Source organism: Erinaceus europaeus, chromosome 21 (genome assembly GCF_950295315.1).
Source record: "Erinaceus europaeus chromosome 21, mEriEur2.1, whole genome shotgun sequence".
Classification (NCBI taxonomy): Eukaryota; Metazoa; Chordata; class Mammalia; order Eulipotyphla; family Erinaceidae; genus Erinaceus; species Erinaceus europaeus.
The window spans coordinates 26,852,518-26,871,120 of record NC_080182.1 but is presented as its reverse complement, the minus strand read 5'-3'; the positions used below and the strand labels follow the sequence as shown (position 1 = coordinate 26,871,120).

Below are 18,603 nucleotides of genomic sequence, written 5' to 3'. Positions count from 1 at the left end.
AAGGGCTGGAACCCAAGTCCTTGCGCATGTAATACATGCGCTCAACCAGGTGCGCCACCACCCGGACCCTTGTTTGTTTTTAATAAACTTCATACTACATTTATCAACTTTACTAACTTTAACAATGAATAAAAAGATTCCTACACAATTTTATGTCCATAGTCCAACATTTCAGTTAATCCTGTATTACCCAATTCTGCCGCCTTTTTTCTTCCAGTACAGGAGGTAGTTTAGGATTTTGTGTTTCATTTAGTTGTCACATCTCTTTAGACCTTTTATACTGAAATTTACAAAAAGTTCATACACTACTCACTGGTGATGTTAATTTTAATCACCTAGCTGAGGCAGGTACTGATTCTTCTGGTAAACTAGTCAGTTTCCCCCCTTGCAATTTACAAGTCATCTGTGAAGAAATACTTAAGCCAGATAAACAGCCCATTCATTGAAACATTTCCACATTTCATAACCCTTGATGACCACTGCTTGATTTTATCTTATGACTGCTTTATGATGGTTATTAAATAATATTTTCTGCCTTCAAAATTCCTCTATATTTACTAGTCAGCACTTGCAGCTTCCTGTAGTGAAGAAGTATCCCTTCCCCTGCATCTATGTATCTATTTCTTATTGGTATGGACTCACAGATTTCTGTTCTGTTTGTTTGTTTGTTTTTTAGTATTTAAACAGTACTCTCCTTTATTCCAAGATGCCCAAATAGATGTCACCATATGTGACCAATATCAAACCCTATATGTAGCTTTTCTGGTATTTAACTATGCTCATGCACCTCTCCCTCTCTTCCCATCTCCCTTCCTCTCCCTTTCCCACTGTGTAGAATATATTTTGAAACATAGGTAACTGAAATCCCACAAGGCAAAATCCTGGATAAGAAAGGTCTGCTTAGGCAGGGAAGACAGCATAATGGTTACGAAAAAAGACTCTCATGCTTGGGTGGGGGTAGATAGCATACTGGTTATGCAAAGAGACTCCTGAGGCTCCAAAGTCCCAGATTTAATCACCCACACCATCATAAAACAGAGGTGATTAGTGCTCTAGTTACTTAAAAAAAAAAAAAAAAGACTATACTTTAACTCATTACTATATTTAATGATGAATAAAAGAGTCCACACCACAGAAGAGTCCTTCACTGCAGTGAGGCCTAGCTAGAACACATGACAAAGCAGAGCACTATCCAAGTGAGCTTTTTTCCCAGCCCCACTTAAATGGTTTGATGGTTAAGGTCTGACTCATTTGGCCAATAAAAGTTCCTTCAGCCAAACTTGTATTAATTGTTATTGTATTAATGACCTTTAAAAATATTTTATTTATTTATTTATGAGATGGATAGGGGAGAGGGAGAGAAAGAAAATGAGAGAGGGGGAGAGACAGAGAGGAGAGAGAAAGTGAGAGAGAGAGAGAGAGAGAGAGAATATCAGACATCACTCTGGTATATGTGCTGCTGGGGATTGAACTCAGGACCTCATGCTTGAGAGTCCAATGCTTTGTCTACTGCACCATCTCCCAGACCACTTCATATGACATTTTTAAAATGAAAAGTCTTATCACAGATCTGGAAGGTGAAACAGTGGACAAATAGCAAACCTCTCATGGTGTAAGACTCTGCTCAATCCTGGGCAAAATATGGAAGGAGCACCATGCACAAGACCAAGACCAACAACTAGCTAGACTCTGAATGGTGGAGTGGGGTTTTAGTGTCTCTCCCTCTCTAAAAACACAGAATAAAAAACTGGGCTGAAAACTCACTGCATTAAAAAAAAAAATTAGTAACTTTTTTCTTCTGACCTCCAACACTGCATATAAGAGAGCAGTGCTTTAGTCTGTCTCTCTCTCTCGTGAGTTAAATAAATCAATCTTTTTAAAAACTGACTACACCAGGGGCTGGGCAGTGGTACACCTGATAGAGTACGCACATTCCCACGTACAAGGACCTGGGTTCAAGCCCTTAGTCTCCACTTGTGGGAGGGAAGAGGTAAAGCTTCGTAAGTGGCGAAGCAGTGCTGCAGGTCTCTCTCTCTCTCTCTCTCTCTCTGTCTCCCACTTCCTTCTTAATTTCTGTCTTAAAGGAAAAAAATAGGCAGGGGGAGGGGGAGATGGAATAAGCACTGGGAGCGGTAGATTTATTGTGTAGGCACTAAGGACCAGTGATAGCCCAGGTTAACAATAAAAAAAAATAATAAAATGAAACTGACTGAATCAGAAAAAAAAAAAAGTCACCAACAGAACCACACTACGAAAGCCACACTGGAAACACTGTGGAGTGAGAAAAAGAAGAGTGAAGGTGGAGGCCTACGTAAGAGAGCGCTGCCTTCTGTCAATGGCGTCTTCAGGCTTTAAGAGTAAAGAGCCAAACCCTAACAAAAGGACTTTTCAAAGTTACCCAATTACCAAATAATGTGATGATAACATTAACTATCGATTGTCTTTTTGAACCCTAAGACAGCAGGAACCTCACATCTCCACTATAGAGCCCCTACTTCCCCCAGTTCTGGAACCCTTGGATAGGGCCCACTTTCCCGCATGCCTCTCCCAATCCAAACCAAATAATATTGCATCTGCCGATCACAACCTAACCAATGCAACGATTGCCACCTCAACATGCTTCAGCTCAGACTGTGTCCAGAGACTACACGTGTGGAATGACAACCCTTCAGCTTCATTACTCGGGTGAGACCTTTCCTTTTATAGTACGCTCTAATTTCATCTCAGGTGGTTCACTTTCTAACAAAGTCCCAAAACCTAGATATACACCAGTTTCTGTGAGAGAGAGCTTATGTGCACACGTATCCATAAACTACTGCAAAATATATACCTGAAAGCAGTAGTACACTAGAGTTTGCAGTGAGTACCTCCCTAACACTTCCTCTCCACTATTCCAAGCTTTGGGCCCATGATTGCTCAACAATTTGTTTGGCTTCGTATGTTAACTCTCTTTTCAATCACCAGGTTCCAGACGCCACCAGGATGCTGGCCAGGCTTCCCTGGATTGAAGACCCTACCAATGTGTCCTGGAGCTCAGCTTCCCCAGAGACACACCCTACTAGGGAAAGAGAGAGGCAGACTGGGAGTATGGACTGACCAGTCAACACCCATGTTCAGCGGGGAAGCAATTACAGAAGCCAGACCTTCTACCTTCTGCAACCCTCAATGACCCTGGGTCCATACTCCCAGAGGGATAGAGAATGGGAAAGCTATCAGGGGAGGGGGTGGGATATGGGGATTGGGTGGTGGGAATTGTGTGGAGTTGTACCCCTCCTACCTTATGGTTTTGTTAATTAATCCTTTCTTAAATAAAAATTTAAAAAAAAGAGTAAAGAACACTACCTAAAGCACACAGTTCAGCAAAACTTACCCTGAGTTGTGAAATTGCTGCTTTCCCTTCCTCACTTTCTTCATCAAGTTCATCGTCACTCCACTCCCAGCCACCATCTTCTGTCTTATGAAGACGGCCACTGGAGCCAGGTACTCTCCGAACCTACACAGGACGAAAACGGACATGTCAGGGGGTCCTGAGCTTGTTTCCATCTTGGCAACTGTGAATAATGCAGCTGTGGACATAGGGGTACCTATGTCCTTTCAACTAGTGTTTTCATGTCTCCTGGATACATGCCCAGGAGTGATGCTGTTGGATCATAAGCTATTCCCACTTTCATTGATGATTCTCCACACTGTTCTCCGTAATATGTGCATCAGTTTACATTCCCACCAGCAATGCAACAGAGTTCTCTTCTCCATATTCTCGCCAACACTTATCGTTTCTTGTTTTGCTCATGTAGGCTATTCCCACAGGTATGAGGTGGAATGTCAATATGGTTCTAATTTGCATTTCTCTTAGCTTTGTAAGAACACTGGTATCTAAGTAGCATAAAACTGTGTATTTGCAGAGTAGGTATCTTTCTGTATTTCTCTCCTCTAGCATTTCTCATGTTATTTGTGTAGCCATATTTATACCGTGACTTCTTTTTCAAAATAAAGAAACACTTAAAAATAGGTCAAATTCCTAAAAAGACACCAGGAAATTCATAATGAAATAGTGTCTACTTAGACTTAGATACCCTCCTCACTTACTTCCCATTATACTTCCTTCATTCACTCCAAAGCTAACCTTATCAAAGTAAGGACTACAAAAGCTGAATAAGGGGGCAAGAGACTGGCATACTTTAAGGATGATTCATTCGTCACTATCTGGCCACCCTGTCAGCCAGGGGCCTAGTCAGGGAGTCCTGAGATTCCCAAATAGACATGACTGCAGCATGTTGTACCCCTCTTATCCTATGGTTTTTGTCAGTGTTTCCTTTTTATAAAAAAAAAATAATAGGTCAAACTAAAAGAATATGTCATCCTCAAGAGGTGAAGGATGATTAAACATCAGGAAATCTTTGATTATTAATGGATCTAAGGAGAAAAAGTTCTGTTAGGAAAACACATGGATTACGGAAGTGTTGGCTGTTTACTGTACAGACCACTCAACCGTATTTCCCTCCTCCCCCTGTCATCCAACGTAGCAAGTGGTTACCCATTTCCCCCCACAAGCAAGCTTTTTCATACAAAGCCTTATCTCCACCGCTCACTTGCTGTTTACAATCTTCATTATGTTTTTTTAATCGTAATCACTGACTTCGCATTCCTATACTTTATGCTCAAACATCATTCATATCTTCGTTATAAGACAAAGATGAATGCTGGGTGATTTCATTTACAGGTGGGACCTAGGAAACCAAACAGGGAGGGACCCAGGAATTGGCACAGGGCAATTCTGGAGTTACAATCAAGAGGTTCTGACTTTAATCTCTGACACAGCATTACATGGTTCCCTCTCCCCCCACCTCTCTGCAAACCTAGAAACAAACAAGGAAACATACAGGGTGCTGTGGTCTACAGTAACAGGCTAGTCCATGGAATATTACTCTGCAATCAAAAACGAAGGTACTATATCCTTTGGGACAAAAATGGATGGAACTAGAGGTGATTCGACTTAGCAAAATAAGTAAAAAGGTGAAAGACCTCTGGGTGGTTTTTACTCATGTGGAATCTAGATAACTTGCAAAATAAATATAATAATGATAATGATAATCAGAAGCAAACAGTCTCTGAGACTTTATAAGGACTGTGGTGGTTATTTTTGGGAGGCTGGGGAGAACTTTTGGGGCAATTGCCATGTGGACCTATATCCTGTAATCTTACAGTTTTGTAAATCACTATAAATCACAAATAAAATTTAAAAAACAGTTTAAAGCAATTACTTAACATATACTTTCAAAATACAAAAGCAAATGTCTACAGAGTTGCCTGGAAAAAATGAAGTTAAATGTTCGTTTACCTTTTTGGCTCTTTCGGAAATGGTTGGTGCTCTCTGTAGTATTTTTTCTTGAAGAAATTCTTTATTCTGGAGGGGGAAAAAAATAAGTATTTCTTCTTAAAAAAAAAAAAACAAATGACTGAAGAAAAATGACACAGAATGTTTACCAAAAGTAAAATGCAATGTAGTAATTGCTACACAGAGAAGTTTGAGAAAAACTTCAATTCTTTTACTCTGCAGCTCTTTTAGCACATTACTACCATGGTTTTATAAATTGAGAAAGAGCTTTAGTGTACTGTATGAACCATTATCTATGAAAAGTTTGCTTTACCGTATGTCCTTTGGGATCATGGTCCCACAATTCCAACTACAGTAACATCCCACTTATCCGATATCTTTGGGAAATGACATGTTTACTAATTCAGTAGTAAACCCTGAAATGAGAGTTCAGTATTTTTCACAGGTTATATTTATAATGGCAGATTTTAATATTCATTGTTCCTGATATAAGTTTAAATTAATGTATATGAAAATGCATTTACTAATTCTAAAGCATGTATCTTAATTACCAAAGATTGTACAGAAAATGCAATTATTTGATGTATCATCGTTCTTCCAAACAACATAATCTTAAAATAATGTAACTTCTGAGCAGTGAACCTAATTTAGCTGAGGGTCATCATATAAAAACACATAAAATCAAAAGATGGCGTTTCCTACCTTTGCTTTTTGAAAAAATTTGTGCCTTAACAGTTCAGCTGCCGTTGGTCTAAAAGCAGAAGAGAATATTTTTACAGTTAATTCAAGTGTACGCTGGGTTGCCATCTTCAAAAAAATAATAATTTCCTGAGTAACAAGAACTAAAAACTCAAGTATATGGTCACCTTCCTTAACCTGCTTAAAAGCAAAACAAGATAAATTCAGTAAAACATTGTATAGCATAAACAGAGGGGAATGAGAGGTAGTCTGGTGGGTACAGCGCATGACTTCCTTGTGTGAGGCCCTGGGTTCAGTCCCCTCAGAGAGAAATGTCCTGGCAATAATTATTGTAGGTTCTTCAATAATGTTCATCTGGCTGTAAAAACTGTGAGGAAAATATTCATTAGTGAAGTACTTAAGAATGATGGCTTAGTACCTTCCACTACATATGCTTTTTTTAAAGTATCCCCCCCAAAAGTCAGTAAGACACCATCTACTTTGGTAAGGCGTTTTAAAATACATTTTAATTCAGAGAAGGAAAGGACAAAATTAACACCTGTACTTCCTGCCGTGTGGCTGCTTGCCACCTTTAGTTAACCACGTGCCCTTAAAAATGGGTTTTCCCTAAATTGAAGATACTGAAAGTAAAGTGCATTCCCCAAATGTAAGCTAAACTTAGGTGTTTTTATTTATTTATTTTTCATGCCAGGACTTTGCTGGGGCTTCACATCTGTGTGATTCTATCTCTCCCAGTGGACCTGCCTTTTTATTTCCCCTCCAGAGAGAGAGAAAGAGAGGAGAAACTATAGCACTACTACACAACACTAGTTATGAAACTGCTGTGCACGGTGCTCCCATATGTTGGCAGGGACTCAAACCTAAGTCCTTATACATGGGGAAGTGTGTGTTCTACCAGATGAGCTACAATCCAGTCCCAGCTTCTTGTTCTAATCCTGTAGGCTCCTGGGTAACCTGAGTGATATGAAATTCAGTCAGTAAACCTGCAGAATGTCCACATCAGAGGGCTTGATAACTCATGAGAGAATTTGTGTTGCGCTTTCTTACTTTCTTTTATCTATTTTCTGGTCTATTCTTTTACCAGGATGCATACTTTACAAGGTTCTAGGTTCAAGCAAAGCTCTCAGCTCAAAGTCACCGCTGGGGGACTTACAGTCTGCACAGGAGAGTTAGAAAGCCAACTGAGGGACCAAGTGGTGGTGCACCTAGTTAAGCTCACGTTACCAATATGCAAGAACCTGGGTTTAAGCCTCTGGTTCCCACCCGCAAAGCAAAAGCTTCATGAGTAGTCAAGCAATGCTATAGGTGTCTCTCTTTCTCTCCATTTCCCTGTTCCCTCTCCATTTCTGTCTCCATTTTAAAAAAAAAGGGAAAAACCGGAGCAGTGAATCTGTCATGCAAGCGCCAAGCCCCAGTAATAACTGCTGGCAATTAAAAAAAAAAAAAAATCTTAATTAAAAAAAATATGTATGTTGCACTTTTTGTTTTATTGTTATTGTTGTTATTGATGTCGTTGTTGGCTAGGACAGAGAGAAATGGAGAGAGATTGGGAAGACAGAGAGGAGGAGAGAAAGACACCTGCAGACCTGCTTCACCGCCTGTGAAGCAACTCCCCTGCAAGTGGGGAGATGGGGGCTTGAACCGGGATCCTTATGCCAGTACTTGCGCTTTGCGCCACATGTGCTTAACTCGCCGTGCTACCGCCTGACTCTCCCCAAATTCTTAGTTTTTAAAATATTAAAAAGAAGGGTGGGGAGATAGCATCATGGTTATACAAAAAGACTCTCATGCCTGAGGCTCTAAAGTCCCAGGTTCAATCCCCCACCATAAAGCCAGAGCTGAGTAGTGCTCTGGTCTGTGTTTTCTCTCTCATTAAAATAAATAAGTATTCTCTATCTTCCCTCTCCCTTCTCAAGCCCCCGGCTCCCCACCTGCAGAGAAGTTGCTTCACAAGCAACGAAGCAGGTCTGCAGGTGTCTATCTTCCTCTCCCCTTCCATCTTCCCCTCCTCTCTCCATTTCTCTCTGTCCTATCTAACAACGACAACGTCAACAACTATAACAACAATGAAAAACAAGAGCAACAAAAGGGAAAATAAATATTTTTTAAAAAACTTTAAAAAAAAAAAGAGTATCCTATCTCTTAATTTGTTCAGAAATAGCACAAAGTTCCAAAAACAGAGTTGAAATTTGCTACCTATTTTCAATAGTCCCAACCATAAATTTAAGAGCCCCCATTACCAAAGACATGACTGTATCACCACGAATATGATCACCGATGTCAATTAAAATCATTTGTGTGGCCCAGGAGGTGATGCAGTGGATCAAGCATTTGATTCAAGCATGAACTCCTGAGTTCAATCCCCAGCAGCAGATGTACCAAAGTGACATCTGGTTCTTTCTCTCCCCCTATCTTTCTCAATAACAAATAAATACTTTTTTAAATAAATAATTTAAAAAATATATTTGTTTGCTTTTGTTGATTTTTCAAAAATCAAAACTTTAAAACTCTGAGTGTGGGGCCAAGTGGTGGCACAGCTAATAGAGCAGACATGTTGCATGATGCAGAGACCCTGGTCCCCACCTGCAGAGCAAAGCTTCACAAATGATCAAAGAGTGTTACAGGTGTCTCTTTCTCTCTCCATTTCTGTCTCCTCCTCCCCTCTCTCTATATATATATCTGTCTCTATACAATAAATACAGAAGTAAACATTTTAAAAGCATAAACTTAAAAAAGAAGCAACTCTTCATTAGTTTAAAAAAAAATCTTGGTGTAAGAAGTTGAAAAGTATATGTAAAACAAAAAATCTGATATAGTGAGATCAGAGTCCTCGGGAAGCAGAAATTTTATTCAAGTACCCCTGGGTTTATTGTTTATGTGGTGCTAGGGATCAAGTCCAGTACCTCATACATGGAAAACAGGCACTCTTTACAACTGAGCTATATCCATACCCCTGCCAGGAACAGGAATTCCTGATTCTAGTTCCACCATTATGGCCAGCTAGCTAGTTAAACTCAAAGACAAAATGCTGTTGTCAGTGATCCTAATAACATAGTGTGATTCTGCTTAACTTACAAGGATACATACACTAGGTAAATTGCATACACTTACTTGCAGTCTGATCTAACGTTATCAAGTAAGCTGTTCAAATTTTTGGTCCATTTATTAAGCTGTCTTTCCAACAAGAACTTTAATATTTAACATGTATTATATTTATTTTATGATTAAAATTATAAACAGTGTTGTTTAATTATAACTTTACAAATGTAAAGCTAGTCTTTCCCACTTAACGTGGAACTTTATCAACTTCATCACAAGTGATGGTGATGAAGTAAGGCTTCACGTGTCTTTCTGTCTCTCTCTCTCTATCTCCCCCTTCCCTCTCAATTTCTACCCTATACATAAAAATAACACTTAAATTAATCATGGGGGGTTGGGCGGTAGCACAGCAGGTTAAGCGCACATGGCAAAAAGCACGAGGACTGGCATAAGGTTCCCGGTTCGAGCCCCCGGCTCCCCACCTGCGGGGGGGTCCCTTCACAGGCAGTGAAGCAGGTGTGCAGGTGTCCATCTTTCTCTCCCCCTCTGCCTCCCCTCCTCTCTCAGTTACTCTCTGCCTTATCCAGCAACAACAACAGGAATGACAACAATAATAATGATGACAACAAAATGGGAAAAAAGGCCTCTAGGAGCAGTGGATTCGTAGTGCAGGCACCAAGCCCCAGCAGTAACCCTGTAGGCAAAAAATAATTAAATAAGAAATAAATTAATCATGAAATAACTGAACTACTTACAAGCTATTTTTATATACCCTCCCAAAAAGGAGGCAGAAATTCATTTATGCCAATCTAATGTAATGATCTTTGTGTATTTTTCCAGAGTTTTGAATACGAACAAATAATCTCCTGTATATGTATGTGAGTCTTAGACTCCCCACAATGGTTTACACACTAGAGGAAGAAAAAAGTCAGCTTTATTTTGTATTTTACCTTTTCTCTGGATCCTTTTGAAGGCACAGTGAAATCATTTTTCTAAATGATTTTCCATATTTTTTCAGCATTTCTTTATCTTGAATGCCAGTTTCTAAAGAAGGAGGGTCATTCTGTAGTGTCAGCATTAGAACCTGTAAGAATTTTCAATATTACATGAAATTCACTAAAGTAACAGTAAATATTACCAAGATTTTCAACACAGATCACCCCTCAAGTAGTATTAGCAAATAAATAAAAACAAGAAGCTAGTTGCAGTCAGTCAGGTGATAAGTCATCAAAATCATCAACTACAATGCAGAGTCAGATAACGCTAACGCCAAGGATCTACTATCATTTGAAAGTACTGCAGAAGTTAGAAGGCATACAGGGTTCAACACCATCACTAAGAATGTCAGGGAGGAAAGGCTCTGAAAAGGAGCTGGGAGATGAGCTCGGGCAGTCTTCCCAATGTAAACCTTACCTTCATTGGTGGATACTTATGATAAGGAGCTGCCCCTGTGGCCAGTTCAATTGCTGTGATCCCAAAACTCCAGATGTCAGCTTTGAAATCATAACCTCGGACCTATGAAGAACAGAGATATGCATATAATTACATTTGCCTTGCTCAACGTACTTATTTATTTAATATGGGAGGTGCCGAGAGGAACAGAACTGAAATTAGTAGATATGCGATTTCATCATTCCCGGGCCAACATTTTTTCCCTTCAGGTAGGAAGACAAGACAGACAGACAGACAGACAGACAGACAGACAGACAGACAGACAGACAGAGGGAATGACAATACAGCACTGATGCTTCCCTCAGTGTTGTGGTCCCCCCACACCATGACAGAAGTCAAATCTGGGGTATGTGCTGGCGAGATGTGTGTCCTACCTTGTGAGTTGTTTCTCTAGTTCCTAACTTCAATTTTCATAATAAAGAAAATGACAAATATTGTGAATATTTTTAGTAATTGCTTCATGTGGCCAGATCTCTCTCCACCTATATGCCAGCATATTACATAAATTAAATTTTCATCCTAGGTCCTCAGCAATCTAAAAGGAGAAGCAGGTCTAGGAAGTATGTGTTTTAAGACCTAAAATTAAAGCTCTATGTTATCTGCTACCTTGACGGCTGGTGAGCAGAAGGGCCTACCTACAGCGGCCTGAGTGCAAGTTCCTGTCCCAGTCCTGTTCCTGAGGACAAGGTCCTCTAGGCCAACCATGCAGGAAAGTTCCTGCTTATCTCCCAGCTGTTTTCAGCTCTCTGCTGGCCCTCACAGTTATTTATTTAAGCTAACACACATCTTCATTAAGAAACTAAAGAGTGGGAGTCGGGCGGTAGAGCAGGGGGTTAAGCGTACATGGTGAAGCGCAAGGACCGGCGTTAAGTTTCCAGGTTCGAGCTCCCAGCTCCCCACCTGCAGGGTGGTTGCTTCACAAGCGGTGAAGCAGGTCTGTAGGTATCTATCTTTCTCTCCCCGTCTCTGTCTTCCCCTCCTCTCTCCATTTCTCTCAGTCCTATCCAACAAGGATGACAACAACAGCAATAATAACTACAACAATAAAAAACAACAAGGGCAACAAAAGGGGACAATAAAAAATAAATAAATAAATAAATACAAAAAAATTAAAATAAAAAAGAAACTAAAGAGTGCCTGAGGCTCCATAGTCACAGATTCAATCCCCCATACCATTAAAAACCAGAGCTGAACACTGCTCTGGTAAAAATTACAGAAAAAGAAAGAAAAAAAAAGAAAAGAAAAGAAAGAGTACCTTGCTCTCTTGATTCTACTGTGCTGTCAGAAAAGTCATGGCATCTTTTTCTGTTCTTCTATGCAAAAAAATGCATCATGACACTTCCAACAACCCAGCAGTTGTCCCACATCAACTATTTTTTCATTCTCTTCCTGAATGCAACTCTGTGTGGCATGTAGTATCCTCCTCCCCCAAGTTACGTGTACAAGCAACTAATTTCATCAGCCTTGTGTTAGATGTTACATGCTACACCATCCCCACGATTCTAAGGTGGAAATCATTCTGCCATCAACAGGTAAAAACTGGGGTTGTCATCAAAGTAAAAACCCTGTGGTGAGGGGTAGACATGCAGCTTCCTGGGACAGTGGGGGGTGGGAGTGGGTGGGAGGGATGGGTCACAGTCTTTTGGTGGTGGGAATGGTGTTTATGTACACTCCTAGTAAAATGTAGTCATATAAATCACTGGTTAATTAATATGAGAGGTGGAAAATTAATTGTATGTCTCGAAGTTTTTCAAAACACAAACTGAATCTTTTCAATATATAGGCTGTGTAATTGATATGCAGACTCTCTCAAAAGCCTAGACCAAGTAGATCAGAAGCAACCAAAGCACAGCTATAATATACAAGATACTGGGTACTGTACAGAAAACCCTAACAAAAGGACTTTTCAAAGTTAACCCAATTACCAAATAATGTGATGATAACATTAACTATCGATTGTCTTTTTGAACCCTAAGACAGCAGGAACCTCACATCTCCACTATAGAGCCTCTACTTCCCCCAGTCCTGGAACCCTTGGATAGGGCCCACTTTCCCGTATGCCTCTCCCAATCCATATCAAATAATATTGCATCTGCCGATCACAACCTATCCAACACAGTGATTGCCACCTCAACATGCTTCACTTCAGACTGTGTCCAGAGACTTCACTTGTGGAATGACAACCTTTCAGCTTCATTACTCAGGTGAGACCTTTCCTTTCATAGTATACTCTAATTCCATCTCAGGTGGTTCACTTTCTAACAAAGTCCCAAAACCTAGATATACACCAGTTTCGGTGAGAGAGAGCATATGTTCACACGTATCCGTAAACTACTGCAAAATATATACCTGAAAGCAGAAGTACACTAGAGTTTGCAGTGAGTACCCCCCTAACACTTGCTCTCCACTATTCCAAGCTTTGGGTCCATGACTGCTCAACAATTTGTTTGGCTTTGTATGTTAACTCTCTTTTCAGTCACCAGGTTCCAGATGTCATCAGGATGCCGGCCAGGCTTCCCTAGACTGAAGACCCCACCAATGTGTCCTGGAGCTCTGCTTCCCCAGAGGCCCATCCTACTAGGGAAAGAGAGAGGCAGACTGGGAGTATGGACCGACCAGTCAACGCCCATGTTCAGCGGGGAAGCAATTACAGAAGCCAGACCTTCCACCTTCTGTAACCCACAATGACCCTGGGTCCATGGTCCCAGGGGGATAGAGAATGGGAAAGCTATCAGGGGAGGGGGTGGGAAATGGAGATTAGGTGGTGGGAATTGTGTGGAGTTGTACCCCTCCTACCCTATGGTTTTGTTAATTAATCGTTTCTTAAATTTTAAAAAAACAAACTGGGGTTGTAACAGACTGAAAAAACAAAGTCAGTTCTACATTCTGACTTTGCTACTGTAGCTATGTAAAACATCCACTAGGAGCTGTAATATTTGGAGGCTTAGGAAATGTGACTGGACTAGATATAATTTAGAAATCAACAGGTAGGAAGCAGAGAAGAAACTATCTCCAAAGTATGTTTGATTGAAGAAGAATCCAAAGATAAGATACCTGAAAGCAACGTCCTTAATAGCAGAAGGAAGGCCAGAGAAGAAGACAGAGAAATGGCCTGACAAGTAGAATGAGGAAGCTACACTACAGCAAGTAAAGGAAGAAATCATCAACAATCTAAAATGTCACAAAGACAAGTAGAGTAAGGAATAAGAAATAATAAGGCATTAACTTCCAAAAACGGTCTCTGCAATGTGATAAGTGACATCATACTGGTGTGGTCCGAGAGGTGGTGTAGTGGATAAAGCATTGGACTCTCAAGCATGAGGTCCTGAGTTTGATCCCCAGCAGCACATGTACCAGAGAGATGTCTCTGGTTTTTTTCTCTCTCTCTTCCTATCCTTTAAATTGATAAGTAAATAAAATGTAAAAAAAAAAAAAAAAAAAAAGACAACATACTGCAGTTGTTTGAGGACAAGTGGGAGAAAGTGAAACAGAGAAAACTAGCCCTTAGGAGACAGGTGGTAGTGCAGTGTGTTAAGTGAATATGGCATGAAGCATAAGGATCCTGATTCAAGCCCCCGGCTCCCCACCTACAGGGCAGTTGCATCACAAGTGCTGAAGCAGGTCTGCAGGTGTCTATCTTTCTTTCCCCCTCTCTCTTCCCGTTCTCTCTCAATTTCTCTCTGTCCTGTCCAATAATAACAACAATAAGTAGAGGTAGAGAAAGATAGAAAAGATTTAAAAAATAAAAGTAAATTAAAAGGTAAATAAATAAGATAGTAAGGAATAGAAGAAAAAGAAAAGGGAAAAAAAGAAAAAAGAAAAGAAAAGAAAAAAGAAAAATCAAAGCAATGAAACTACATGTAGTGGTCCAGGAGGTGGCACAGTGGATAAAGCATTGGACTCTCAAACATGAGGTCCTGAGTTCAATCCCCAGCAGCACATGTACCAGAGTGATGTCTATTTCTTTCTCTCTCTCTCCTCCTATCTTTCTCATAAATAAATAAAATCTTTAAGAAAGAAAAAAAAAAGAAACTACATGTAAAAAGACTATACATACTGTTGAATGTAAAATATTAATTCCCCAATAAAGAAATAAATTTAAAAAAGACTATACAGTCAGGGCAGGGATAGATAGCATAACGGTTATCCAAAGAGATTCTCAGGTCTGAGGTTCTGAAGTCCCAGGTTCAATCCCCTGCACCACCATAAGCCAGAGCTGAGCAGTGCTCTGGTTTAAAAAAAAGACTATATAATTAGCCAGGGTTATGGATCAACTGTCCAACACTGGTGTCCAGTAGAGAAGCAATTACAGAAACCAGAACTCCCACTTTCTGCACCCCCCAAAAAACAAACAAATAAACAAAAAACATTTGCCCATACTCCCAGAGAGATAAGGAATAGGGAAGCTTCCAATGGAGGGGGTGGGACATGGCACTCTGGTGGTGTGAACTGTACCCCTCTTATCCCACAATCTTGTCGACCATTATTAAATCACTAATAATAACTTAGGAAAAAGAAGTTGAAAAATAAGAAAACACAATGCAGAACTTGGATGGGTTTGCTGTATTACACCAAAGTAATACTGGGTTGTGGGGAGGGTTCAGGTCCTGGAAGACAGAGGAGGACCTAGTAGGGTTTGAATTGTTATGTGGAAAACAGAAATGTTACACATGTACAAACTATTGTATTTTATTTTACTGTTGACTGTAATCCATTAATTCCCCAGTAAAGAAATTAAAAAAATAAAATAAAAAGAATCAAATTAACAACAACAAAAGGGCAAGAACATAGAAAAAATGGGCAAAAAACAATATATGTATGTTATGTATATATACACACACAGATATAGCTAGATATTTATAAATTCAACCTGAATCTGTGACCTTGGGAGAACTACTGTAGTTTCCAGTGGAAGGGAAGGGGACACAGAACTCTGGTGGTGGGAATGTTTTGGAATTATGTCCCTACTATCTTATAATTTTGTATATTAATATTAAATGACTAATAAAAAGATTATGTAATCTGAACTAAATAATTATTAGAACAAACCTGATTATATTTTTCCTTAGGTTGTCTCTAATATAAATCCTGAGTTGTGCATGTCCTTTATAAAGCCCTAGATGTGTATTTTTTTTAAAGATTTTATTTATTTATTTATGAGAAAAATAGGAGAGAAAGAACCAGACATCACTGTGGCACATATGCTGCCGGGGATTGAACTCAGGACATCATGCTTTGAACTCAGGACCTCATGCTTGAGAGTCCGATGCTTTATCCACTGTGCCACCTTCTGGACCACCTAGATGTGTACTTTAAGAAGAAAGTCTTAGTCAAAGAACACTGGCAGATTTTTCCTAAGGTTAATGATATATAAACAAAATCAAATATTATTCAATGTTTTTTTATTCCCCAGTTGTGTAACAAAACTCTAAACCACTTAACAAAGACAAAAGACACAGTACCTGTTCCATGACTTCAGGCGCCATCCAGCAAGGGGTGCCAACAAAAGTTTTTCTCACTTTATTCCGGGTGATATCACCACCAGTTGCTAAAAAAGCACTAACTCCAAAGTCTGAAAAAGAATACAGCAGCAAGGTATGAAAAATACAGTAACTGACATAAATGATAAAATGGCCTGTTATAGTTCTAATACAAACAACATGAGAAGACGCAGTGACCTGAGGGGCATGTAGTACCTACGGCTCTGAGCTTATGAGGCTCCAAGTCCAACTGCATGTGCCAGAGTGATACTCTGCCTCTCTTTTCTTTCTTTTCTTTTTTTAAAGATTTTTTAATCTTTATTTATTTATTGGATAGAGACAGCCAGAAATCAAGAAGTAAGGGGGTGATAGGAAGGGAGACACCTGCAGCCCCGTTTCTCCACTTGCAAATCTTTCCCCCACAGTGGGGACCGGGGGCTCGAACCCAGGTCCCTGCACACTGTAACATGTGCATTCAACCAGGTGCGCCACCACCTGCCCCCTTCTGGCTCAACTTACTAATTAATAAACAGAAGTGATTAAAAAAGATTTGGCAGGTCCCTTCATGTGTTGGTCGCTATGCTCATACATCACTGTCTCCTCAGATCTTCCTTCATCAATACGTTTCTTTCTGTCATTTCTATTTCTGCTAAAAAGAAAAAAAGAAAGAGAGAAAAGAAGGAAGAAAGAAAGGTATAAAAAGCAAGCCATAGAGGAGGGAGAGATAGCATGTAAAGTTATGCAAAAGGCTTTTGTGCCTGAGGCTCAACCTACCACAACCCATGGCTATGCAGTGCTCTGGGGAGGGGGAGGGAAGTCACAGGAATCTTGATAGGAATTGCTCTGAAAGTACAGATGACTTTGAACGCTACTGTCATTTTTAAAAATATTAAACCAGCAACCAATAGCACAGCTATATACAAGATACTGGGTACTGTACAGCAAACCCTAACAAAAGGACTTTTCAAAGTTAACCCAATTACCAAATAATGTGATAACATTAACTATCAATTGTCTTTTTGAACCCTAAGACAGCAGGAACCTCACATCTCCACTATAGAGCCCCTACTTCCCCCAGTTCTGAAACCCTTGGATAGGCCCCACTTTCCCGTATGCCTCTACCAATCCATACCAAATAATATTGCATCTGCCGATCACAACCTAACCAACACAACGATTGCCACCTCAACATGCTTCACCTCAGACTGTGTCCAGAGACTTCACGTGTGGAATGACAACCCTTCAGCTTCATTACTCGGGTGAGACCTTTCCTTTCATAGTATATATACTCTAATTTCATCTCAGGTGGTTCACTTTCTAACAAAGTCCCAAAACCTAGATATACACCAGTTTCTGTGAGAGAGAGCATATGTTCACACGTATCCGTAAACTACTGCAAAATATATACCTGAAAGCAGAAGTACACTAGAGTTTGCAGTGAGTACCCCCCTAACACTTGCTCTCCACTATTCCAAGCTTTGGGTCCATGATTGCTCAACAATTTGTTTGGCTTCGTATGTTAACTCTCTTTTCAGTCACCAGGTTCCAGATGTCATCAGGATGCCGGCCAGGCTTCCCTGGACTGAAGACCCCACCAATGTGTCCTGGAGCTCAGCTTCCCCAGAGACCCACCCTACTAGGGAAAGAGAGAGGCAGACTGGGAGTATGGACCGACCAGTCAACGCCCATGTTCAGCGGGGAAGCAATTACAGAAGCCAGACCTTCTACCTTCTGCAACCCACAATGACCCTGGGTCCATGCTCCCAGAGGGATAGAGAGTGGGAAAGCTATCAGGGGAGGGGTGGGATATGGAGATTGGGTGGTGGGAACTGTGTGGAGTTGTACCCCTCCTACCCTATGGTTTTGTTAATTTATCCTTTCTTAAATAAAAAAAATATATATATATATATTAAACCTTGAACTCATGAACATGAAATGTTTCCCTTTATTTGTCTTCATGTTTTCAGCAATGTTTTGTATTTTTCATCGTGTAAGTCTTCTACTTCCTTGGTCAAACTGAGCTCTAAGCATTTCGTTCTTTCTGAGGCTACCTGAAAATTATGAGTCTTTGTACCTTCCCTTCTTAGATTGCTCCTTACTGTTAGTATACAGAGATGGGAATTAAGTTTTGTTTCCTTTGTGATCTATTTTGCCAAATTTACTTCTTAGTTCAAATCACTTGTGAGGGAATGTTTAGACTTTTCTACATATAAAACTGTATCATTTGCAAACCGATGAACTTTACTTTCTTCTTTATAATTAGAATGTTTTTTCTTCTTGTTTATTTTTCACTGCTCTGGGCTAACTTTTTCAGTCCAAAGTGAGAGAGAGCAAGACTACAGTACCCAAGCTTACCTCCAGTGCAATAGTGCTTCTATGGGCTTGAACCTGGGTTACATTCATGGCAAAGCGGGCACCTCCCAGGTGAGCCCTGCACTTCAGGTACTATTGTGAATAAGAATGGTACAAGTAGACATCTTTGCCTTGTTCCTGATCTGAGGGAAAGCTTTTCCTTTGATAAAATAACTATGATGTTCACTATTGTTTTTTAATATTATTATTTTAGTTGAGAATGTTTCTTCTGTTCTTGATTTGTTG

General features: G+C 40.0%; 1 protein-coding gene across 1 annotated transcript in view; it reads right to left on the bottom strand.

The window, feature by feature from the left end:
* The window catches only part of OXSR1 (oxidative stress responsive kinase 1), an 86,293-nt gene that overhangs the window by 14,626 nt on the left and 53,064 nt on the right, over positions 1-18,603 (bottom strand). The window contains exons 6-11 of the mRNA XM_007517070.3: positions 15,988-16,097; positions 10,487-10,588; positions 10,024-10,157; positions 6,038-6,086; positions 5,339-5,404; positions 3,371-3,493 (exon numbers count right to left, since the gene is read on the bottom strand). Of these exons, the coding sequence (XP_007517132.1) occupies positions 3,371-3,493; positions 5,339-5,404; positions 6,038-6,086; positions 10,024-10,157; positions 10,487-10,588; positions 15,988-16,097 (584 nt within the window). The remainder of the gene's footprint in view (positions 1-3,370; positions 3,494-5,338; positions 5,405-6,037; positions 6,087-10,023; positions 10,158-10,486; positions 10,589-15,987; positions 16,098-18,603) is intronic.